The sequence below is a fragment of the Myripristis murdjan genome, chromosome 22 (genome assembly GCF_902150065.1).
Source record: "Myripristis murdjan chromosome 22, fMyrMur1.1, whole genome shotgun sequence".
NCBI classification, from domain to species: domain Eukaryota; kingdom Metazoa; phylum Chordata; class Actinopteri; order Holocentriformes; family Holocentridae; genus Myripristis; species Myripristis murdjan.
In genome coordinates this window covers 1,086,012-1,096,011 of record NC_044001.1, presented here as the reverse complement: position 1 = coordinate 1,096,011, position 10,000 = coordinate 1,086,012, and the positions used below count along the sequence as shown (strand labels likewise).

The window sequence follows — 10,000 nt, the reverse complement described above, 5'->3', positions numbered from 1 at the left end:
CTGCAGCTGCCAAAAGCCGCAAGGAATGCTGGGAAAAAAATCTCCGCCTGTGTCAATGTGTAAATTAGTGGGATTATAATCTGACTTCCCCACCATGACGGCTCGAGTAGATCTGACTGCAGTAACATTTGTGTGTTCAGTAAATGAATGTGTCTCCCACTCAGCCGTACACTCCTGCAGAGGAACTGGCCCTCTCTAACAGTGAGGGGCGACCCTCGCTGGGCCGCTGCCCTCAGTTTGAGTTTCAGCAGAATCGTCACTTTGATTCAACTGATCTTGATATTTCATTTTATAAAGCATCTGACGCCTCGTGTTTATTCTGCTGGTTAAAATATTATTTCACTGTCACTTAAAGACAGTAAAACATTTGGCACCAACTCTCATGTGGACTTTTCAGGGCAGCCAGCCTAAATACTAAATATGAGCAAACTAATGGAAACCTAAAGGAGACCAGAGGCTGGCCTGTGTTTTATCAGACTTTTATTTAACCCTCTGAATTAAATTCCCCTCATTTATGTTCAAAAATATTTTTTAAAAAAATCATTATATCAGTCTATCATTTTTTGGTTGGACAGTGTTGAGTCATGAGTTAAAAAAAAAATACAAGAAGAATTGTAAATAGTATTAATTTTAATTTTATAAAAGAAGAAGAAAGGGAAAATGGGCAGGCCATTTTCCCAGAGAGCTGATTGGTCAGTGGGTGGGGCTTTTCTACCTGCTGAGCTGTGATCCTGAACTTCACCTGCTCCGGAGCAGGTTAGGTGTTCAGTGTATGTTACCACGGCAACGTAGCCCAATAAAAAGTAAACCACCTTCATGGTACAGAAAAGCCAGCAGGGTGAAGCTGCAGGTCCAGGCCTCAGAGCAGAGCTATGATGTTTGTTTGTTTGTTTGTTTGTTTGTTTTTGTTGTTGACAGAAGGTCCAGAGTTTTAATAAACAAAACAAAACCAAACGTTACAGAACACTGAGGACACACCCTTCATAATTATGTGTGTGTGTGTGTGTGTGTGTGTGTGTGTGTGTGTGTGTGTGTCCTCAGTTCCCCCGGAGCTGACGGTCCCGAGCGGCAGGTCTCACCTCATCGCTCAGGAGGGCGACACGGTGGAGCTGCAGTGTTTGGTCTCTGGGAAACCCAAACCCATCATCCTGTGGTCGCGGGTGGAGGAGGGCGGGGCCGCGGCGGTGGCGGCGGCGGCGGCGGCGGCCGTGATGCCGGACGGCTCGGCGCAGATGGAGAGCTACGACGGCGTCCTGCGCATCACCAACGTGTCCCGAGAGATGAGCGGGACGTACCGCTGCCAGACCAGCCAGTACAACGGCTTCAACGTCAAACCCAGAGAGGCCGAGATCCGGCTGGTGGTGCAGTGTGAGCACACACACACACACACACACACACACACACACACACACACACACACACACACACACACACACACAGCGCTAATTTAATCAGCTAATCCATACTGGTGGTAATTGACCTCGTTGTGCGAACATGCAACTCTAGGAAATGAGTGTGTGACATTAATAAGGAGCCATGAGAGAGAGAGAGAGAGAGTGTGTGTGTGTGTGTGTCTCTGTGTCTGTGTGTGTGTCTGTGTGTGTGTGTGTGTGTGTGTGTGTGTGTGTGTGTGTGTGTGTGCAGGGGTCATTTAGCCGTCAGTGTGAAACATCCAGTTAAATTAATTGCATTGATGTAACTCGAATACGAGAGAAAGACCTTGACATGCAGAGTCAGAGCTTCACATTCATAACTCTGAGTGTGTGTGTGTGTGTGTGTGTGTGTGTGTGTGTGTGTGCGCTGAGTAATCTGATTCGTTACCTTTGCATTCAGGATTTTTTTTTTTTTTGCACTTGTAAATGTTGGTTCCAAAACCACCTTTGATGGATCCTGATGTGACGAAGCACAAAACGATCAGGAGAGAAAAACAAAAATCTGAACTTAAAGGACAGGAAGTCGATCAGCATGACATCAGATTCATCTCAGCTCCACCAGACAGAATTTAAATTTCCACTCATGACAGTCAGAACGTTGCTCAGTATTGATGCTCGATCAGGTAGAACTCATGGCTCCATGTGTTATGCTCCTATATTCAGTTTCTGCTTCACTGAAATAAATCAGACTGTGGAAAGACTGTTCCACTTTATTTTGAAGAGACACATCAGGATACGTGGCTCTGCACCAAAATAAAGCTCTGAAATAACTTCACATCTCCGTGTTCGCTGAGAGCCAAAGGTTCATCAGGAATTTAAGAAAAAAAGAATCCAAACTAATTTCAGACGTTCTTTACCTCAGTGCCGTTTATCCTGAGGGTTTTTTTTATGTGAAGAAACAAATGAAATGACAGAAAATAACCGAAGAAACAATGTTTTTGAGTGTCGGAGCCAGATCAGAGTTTCAACTCATTTCCCTGGAGAGGCTTTTATTTTGCTTTACATTCAGTGGTCTTTGGCTTGGGGCTTTTATTTTGACATCGGCACAGGTCAACAGAAGACGCTGAGCTTCACTGGCCAGTTTGAAAACTGCACACTCTGTGGTTTAGTTTAGCCCCTGAGAGAGAGACAGACAGAGAGACAGACAGAGAGAGAGAGAGAGAGACCTGATACCTGTCTGTCTGCCTGCCTGTCTGTCTGTTCTTTCAGTAAGAAACCCAGAGGCACACAGAGAGAGAGAGAGTGGCAGGAAGTGGCGTGTGTTTTGGGCTGAAGAGGCTCCCGTAGGTCAGGGTTAGCAACGTGGTAGCATTAGCAGTTAGCGGCTAGCAGTTAGCAGCTAGCAGTTAGCATCACATGGGCGCTGGAAATCTTTGAAAAAAAAAAAAAAGGCTTGAATGTGACCGTGGTGTTTTCAGGTTTGAGTGTCGGTGCGTCGCTCGGCTCCACGGAGCTCCGCCCACTGAGACGGCGTGTGAACGCTGCTGATGGAGCTCTCTGACCAATCAGCTGGCGGCTCCTGGTGGCGTGGTGGCGTGAGGCCGACAGAGCAGCGCGGGGAGCCGGCCGTGTCCTGAGGCGCCTCGCTCCTCCAGACTCGTTAAGATGACTTCATTAATTAACAGGCAGACGGTTACAGTCAGACAGGATTACTCCTCCAGACTCGTTAAGGCTAATTAAGGAGCAGGCGGGCGGGTCCAGTGCGCCGCAGTCGGACAGCGAGGCGGCGTCCCGAGGCCTCGTCCTCCTCCAGACTCGTTAAGGCTAATTAGCGGCCTCTGTCTGGCCCCTCCCCCTGTAATGGGCTCCTCTCGCTGTAATTGGGGTGAAAGGAGGTCAAACGAGGCCGCTGACCGCTTTAATTAGACGAGCAGCCGGCGCTCCGCCGGGACTCAGACACTTCAAGGCTTCCGTACTTTAATGCTTCAGGTTTCATTTCGCAGACTCTGGTCACTAATTAACAGACAGGAAAAACACCAGCGCCACAAATTCATGCTCATATTGAACTGTTTATTGATTTTTTTTTTTTTTTAATTAATCAAACTGAACCGGCTATAAAAGGCAAAAAGGAGCTGAATGGGAGGATTATTGAATTTTGCTTCTAACACCAAAACAGTCAAATAACATTTAGCAAAGTGAGTTGGAGGCTGCAGGACTGAGACTCTTACTGTTACTGTGTAAGTATTACTATGATTACTGTATATTATACAACAGAGTACATGCATGTACGCAGTGTTCACTCACTGAGCGTTATCGCGGTTATAACTCCCTTCAAGAGTCAATAGAATCTACAACTTTACATTCTCTGGGAGTTTGAGGGCCGTGACCCTGAGGACGTGACACGGCCTCGGCTGCAGGTTGAAGCAGGTCAGGTCTGATGTCTTGTTTCTGTTAGGAAGGAAGTCATGAGGCTCAGAAACACTCGAAAAAACCACATAAATAAAAAAGTGAAATTTGGAATGAAACTTTGAGGAGCTGTGACTGAGAGAATATTCAGAGTATGAATATGAATTTTGCATGGCTTCACTGAAAATGCAGATGATATTATAGAAGAAAAAATCAGCTGATGGTGAGGCGGTCAGGTGGGACCCTCACATGAGACGTTCACGGGCGCCGGATTATTTATTACTGATGTCAACATGACCCGAGTCCACAACATGGATATTTTTTTAGACGGCTCTCTGATTTATTATTTTAAGCCAATCAGTTTGTAAACAACCAATCAGTGAGCAGCTGCATGTCGGCTCATGAATGTGCACAGAATGTAGAATCACATCAAGCAGAAGAGACACATAAACAAACACACACATATCCTTGTTGCTAAATCCCCCACCCAGTGGCCCCAACACGCCGTGTGTGTGTGTGTGTGTGTGTGTGTGTGTGTGTGTGTGTGTGTGTGTGTGTGTCCTTGCTACTCAGCTTGTCAGGTTAATTCAATCTCAGTAGCCACGATCTCTCTCTCTCTCCCACACACACACACACACACACACACAAGGTGAAATAACCGCACTAACTGTTGATTAGACATGTGAGCCACACGCTGCTCAGTGTGTGTGTGTACAGTATGAACACGTGTGGACACACAGACACACTGGATTTGTTTCTGCTGAACTTTCAACATAAAAGCTAAATGTAACATAACTCTCATGAAAATAACAATAAAATAATAAAGTTATAAATCTAAAAGAAATTAAGCTTATACTGTAGAAACATTGAGAAATCAGGATTTTTTCCCACTAACATTAATATTTATTCTGCCGCTACGTTAATGACTAAAGAATGATAACAAAACTCAGCTGACATCAACATAACTGGCATCGTACTACCACCTGCATCAGTATTACTACTACCAGTACTACTACCACTAATACTACTGCCACCAATACTACTGCCACCAATACTACTGCCACCAATACTACTGCCACTAATACTACTGCCACTAATTCTACTGCCTCTAATACTACTACCACTAATACTACTGCCACCAATACTACTGCCACCAATACTACTGCCACCAATACTACTGCCACTAATACTACTGCCACTAATTCTACTGCCTCTAATACTACTGCCACTAATACTACTGCCACCAATACTACTACCACCAATACTACTGCCACTAATACTACTGCCACCAATACTACTACCACCAATACTACTGCCACCAATACTACTACCACCAATACTACTGCCACTAATAATACAGCTGTTAGGCTCCTAATTCCACTGCTGCTAACAGGTCATTTTATTTACGATATGCCAAAATAATGTATTTGGCCTTATTTTTTGTCTGCCCATAGACAATCAGTGTTGATCAGTTTTCCAATATGTAATCAGTCAAAATGTGTCATATCGTATATATCAAGTGTGAAAATAGTGAAAATCTTGATTCTTCGCTCGTCCTCCTCAGTCGGAGCAGCAGCCAAAAAGCCAAAGTATGAATCTGATGAAGGAACTGGAGGAATCAATAAAACTGTTCAGGTGTCGAGACTCTGATCCATAAATTCTGCGTGACCAGTCAGCTGGCTGAGTGTGTGTGAGTGTTAAATGAGGAGTCTGAGGAACTTCAGTTGCCGAAGGGCACTGAGGCAGCGCCGCCTGCCTGGGAATAAAACCCACAACCCTCCAGTTACGCTGGCTCGCTCTGACCTGCGGGCCGCCTGTCGCCCTGATGAGACCAGCCGCTGTGACAGGAAGTCCCTGCACTGCGCCACACACTCACACACACACACACACACTCACACACACACACACTCACACACACACACTCACTCACACACACACACACACTCACACACACACACTCACACACACACACACGCACACACACACTCACACTCACACACACTCTGCTCCTGGCCTCCTGCTCACTAAAAGGCTGTCAGACTGAATCTCCTCTCAGTCGACTGTGTGATGTTTGTCGAGGCGACGTGGAAACTCACAGCAAACACTGAGAGTCACAGCGTCCACTGAGAGAACAGCTCACACACACTCCACTCTACTGACTCACTGACTGACTCACTGACTGACTCTCCTCTCTACTGACTGACTCACTGACTGACTCACTGACTGACTCACTGACTGACTCTCCTCTCTACTGACTCACTGACTGACTCACTGACTGACTCTCCTCTCTACTGACTCACTGACTCTACTGATTGACTCTCTACTGACTCACTCACTCACTCACTCACTCTACTTACTCACTACTGACTCACTGACTGACTCTCTACTGACTCACTGACTGACTCACTGACTCTACTTACTCACTACTGACTCACTGACTGACTATCTACTGACTCACTGACTGACTCTCCTCTCTACTGACTCACTGAGTGACTCACTGACTCTCTACTGATTCACTGACTGACTCACTGACTCTACTGACTCACTGACTGACTCTACTGACTCACTACTGACTGACTGACTGACTCAATGACTGACTCACTGACTCTACTGACTGAATCACTGACTCACTGAGTGACTCACTGACTCTCTACTGACTCACTGACGGACTCACTGACTCTACTGACTCACTGACTGACTCTACTGACTCACTGACTGACTCAATGACTGACTCACTGACTCTACTGACTGAATCACTGACTCACTGACTGACTGACTCACTCTCTACTGACTCACTGACTGACTCACTGACTCTATTGACTCACTACTGACTCACTGACTGACTCACTGACTCTATTGACTCACTACTGACTCACTGACTGACTCTCCTCACTACCGACTCACTACTGACTCAATATTTCCTCGTCCTGTTTTTGTCATGGTGCCTGTTAAACTGTTGTTGCTGAGTGGCTGTGCAGCTGCTGTGACTGTGATGTGGTTTTAAGCTTCTCATGTTGTGTTTTAACAGCGAGAGCTCTGCGGACGCTGCTGCCTCTTTAATTTAATGATGTAAAACTGGACGTGACTTAGTCCATCCAGTGGACGGAGACTGGATGGACAAATGTGGAGCCAGAGATTTTACTAACACTGACAGAGTCAGAGTGAAGAGATTAAAACAATAAAGTTAACAATCGGTTTAATTATTCCTAATTTTATTGAGGACCCCTGGAGGCCCCTTAAGGACCCCCTTGAGTCCCCTGGACCGCACTTTGAAAACCCCTGACACAGCACATTTATATCTGGACAGAGCATCGCTCCCCTGAGAGCGGGCGTATCGCTGAAGAACAGCGCTGTAAGCAGATTATACCCTCGCTAGATTACAGGTGGATTACTTGAAAATACAGTATGTGAAACAACGTTCAGGCCGGATGACAGGTCACACACACACACACACACACACGTCACACACTCACCTCTGACTGCTGCCACAGAGAGAGGATGCAGCAAGGGAGGACAGAATATGAAAAAGAACGGCGCACGTGATAGGCAGTAAACGCACCGCGCTGAAAATCAGAACGAGCTCAAACTGAAATCATAAAACTACGAGTTTTATCTGCAGCAGCAGCTTCACACAGGACAGCTGTTAAAACACTCACGCCTACACCCGACCCCGACCCCAACCCCGACCCTAACCCCACCCCCCAACCCTCCTACTGGTCAGTTAACCCTTTCACACCTGAAGCACATTCACTGCACACACAAAAGGTGAGGAGCAGATTAACAAAAATGACTGGAACATGTTCGAGTGTGTGTTTCCTGTGTGTTTCCTGTGTGCTGAGTGTGTGTTCAGTGTGTTTCCTGTGTGTTTCCTGTGTGCTGAGTGTGTGTTCAGTGTGTCTCCTGTGTGTGTTTCCTGCGTGCTGAGTGTGTGTGTCCTGTCCCCCCTCAGTCCCTCCCACCGTGGAGCCGTCCTACACGGAGGTGCGTCAGGGTTTGGGCCGGGCCTTCAGCCTGCGCTGCCGGCTGCTGCGCGCCCACCCGGCCCGGCTGCTGCGTTACGAGTGGAAGCTGGGCTCGCGGCTGCTGACGGTGGGCCAGCTGGCCGACACCAGCGACGACACCGACTACCACGTCCGCGCGCTCAACCGCGAGGGCTACGGCGAGTACACCTGCGACATCACCAACGAGGCCGGGGCGGGACGCTGCACCTTCCTGGTCACAGGTGAGTCAGCTTTTATTCTGAAAAGCACAGCATCCACCCTGAGCTCCTCCACTTAGTGAAACAACAAAACAAAGGAACAAGGACAAAACACTGAAGAGGAAAAGCACCAGAAAAATAACATTAAAACATCACAAGAAAACAATATTTCTAATAATAAAAATGACATTCAAACATCAGATCAGTGGTGCTGGAACAGATTTGGATCAATAAAATATTTCTGATTCTGATTCCGACTCCAGTCGTTTTACTGTAAACTCTCGGAAATGAAACGTGTCGTGAGGTTGCTAAGCCACAGGGTTACCATGGTTACCGTGGCACGATGTAGCGCGAGGACTGAGGGACGTCTGGACCGAGCTTCATGTAAACTGGACTTACGGCGTCGGAGTTATGAATTTTTAAAGTTCAAAGTTATAGCGCCCCCATCAGGCCGACTGCGTTTGCACACGACTTCGAGCCGCTGTGACAAACCTGATGTCTGTACGGTTTTTACCGCCACACGGGAATCTGCCAAAACACCTGAAGAAGACGAGGTTTGCCATTTAGCATCTGTCCTGGCGTGGCATGACGTGGCGTGGGCATGGTGTGGTGTGGATATGACATGGCGTGGCGTGGCGTGGCGTGACGTGGCGTGGCGTGGCGTGGTGTGGTGTGGGTGTGACATGGCGTGGCGTGGCGTGGCGTGGCGTGGCGTGGCATGCTGTGGTGTGGGTGTGACATGGCGTGGCGTGGCGTGGCGTGGCGTGGCGTGGCGTGGCGTGGGTGTGACATGGCGTGACATGGCGTGACGTGGTGTGTTGTGGCGTGGTGTGGCGTGACATGGCGTGGCGTGGCGTGGCGAGCCTCTCCAGATGACAGCGTCACGTTAATCCTCAGCGCGTCTCCTCGCCGGCCAAGAGCCGCGGTTTACAGAGGAAGAGGAGTGGCTGTCGCCGTCCTCTCCTGATGAAAGGCTCCCCGCTGCACCACACACACACACACACTCACACACACACTCACACTCACACACACACACACACACACACACACACACACACTCTTCCTGTAAACTCTAAACTCGGCTGTAATAAGCCTCTTATCGCCGGCAGACGACAAGCGGCTCGGCGTGGCGGCTGAATGGAGGAAGCGTTGTAAGCGCGGGGGGAAGATGGCGGTGATTATGCGGCGCCTGTCACTCCCGTGTGGAGTTTGTGTCGCTAATCAGGTGTGAAAGCGTCGGCGGCTGTTTAAAGACGTCGCTCATCCTGGCGTTTATCCCGCCGCTTCCTCCTCTGCTCCTCTTCTGGCCTCGGCTGCCTGAGAGCCTGAGGGGGGCGGGGCCGGCGCTCTGCCTCCTGACGAGCCGCTCGCGCTCTGGATTCACTAAATGATTTATAAATCAGCAGCTTCAACTCCGTCTTCAGGGCTCAAGGCTCATTTTTCCTGTCAAACAAGATATTTAAAAAAAAAAAAAAAAATCCACCAGTTGGATGAGATAATCCCACTTGTTTCCAGTCGCAGTGCCAGTTTTTTAATCTCAGGTGGGCAGGGCTTGGAGGAGAGTAGGAGGGGCTTGGAGGACATGTGGGCGGGGCTTGGGGTGGGGCTAAGTCTCAGGTGTTTGAGCTTTAAATGAAAATGTTGCGTTGAGTTTGTCACAGTAAAACGTGCAACATGATTTAACTAATGTGAGTAAAGCAGCCGTCTGGCTTTAAGCGACATCCCATAATAACACCGACTGGAAGCTGCTGGCCTTCATCTGCCAATCAAAAACACCAAACACTGATCTGACTCCACCTGAGCAGATCTGACCTGCAGCAGCACAGAGTCCAGTTTCACCTGAACGCTCAGCTGTTTGATTAGTTTGGTTTAGTTTAGTTTGATTAGTTTGGTTGGGTTGGTTGGTTTGGTTGGTTTGGTTTGGTTTGGTTGGTTTGGGTTGATTGGTTGGGTTGGTTGGTTTGGTTTGGTTGGTTTGGTTGGTTGGGTTGGTTGGTTGGGTTGGTTGGTTGGTTGGTTTGGT

The 10,000-nt window shown here is 48.1% G+C and overlaps 1 protein-coding gene across 1 annotated transcript in view; it reads left to right on the top strand.

Moving 5' to 3' along the window:
- LOC115354425 (MAM domain-containing glycosylphosphatidylinositol anchor protein 2-like) overlaps nucleotides 1–10,000 on the top strand; it is a 106,860-nt gene that overhangs the window by 67,857 nt on the left and 29,003 nt on the right. Inside the window, exons 8-9 of the mRNA XM_030044820.1 lie at nucleotides 1,042–1,368; nucleotides 7,729–8,001. Coding sequence (XP_029900680.1) covers nucleotides 1,042–1,368; nucleotides 7,729–8,001 — 600 coding nt within the window. The remainder of the gene's footprint in view (nucleotides 1–1,041; nucleotides 1,369–7,728; nucleotides 8,002–10,000) is intronic.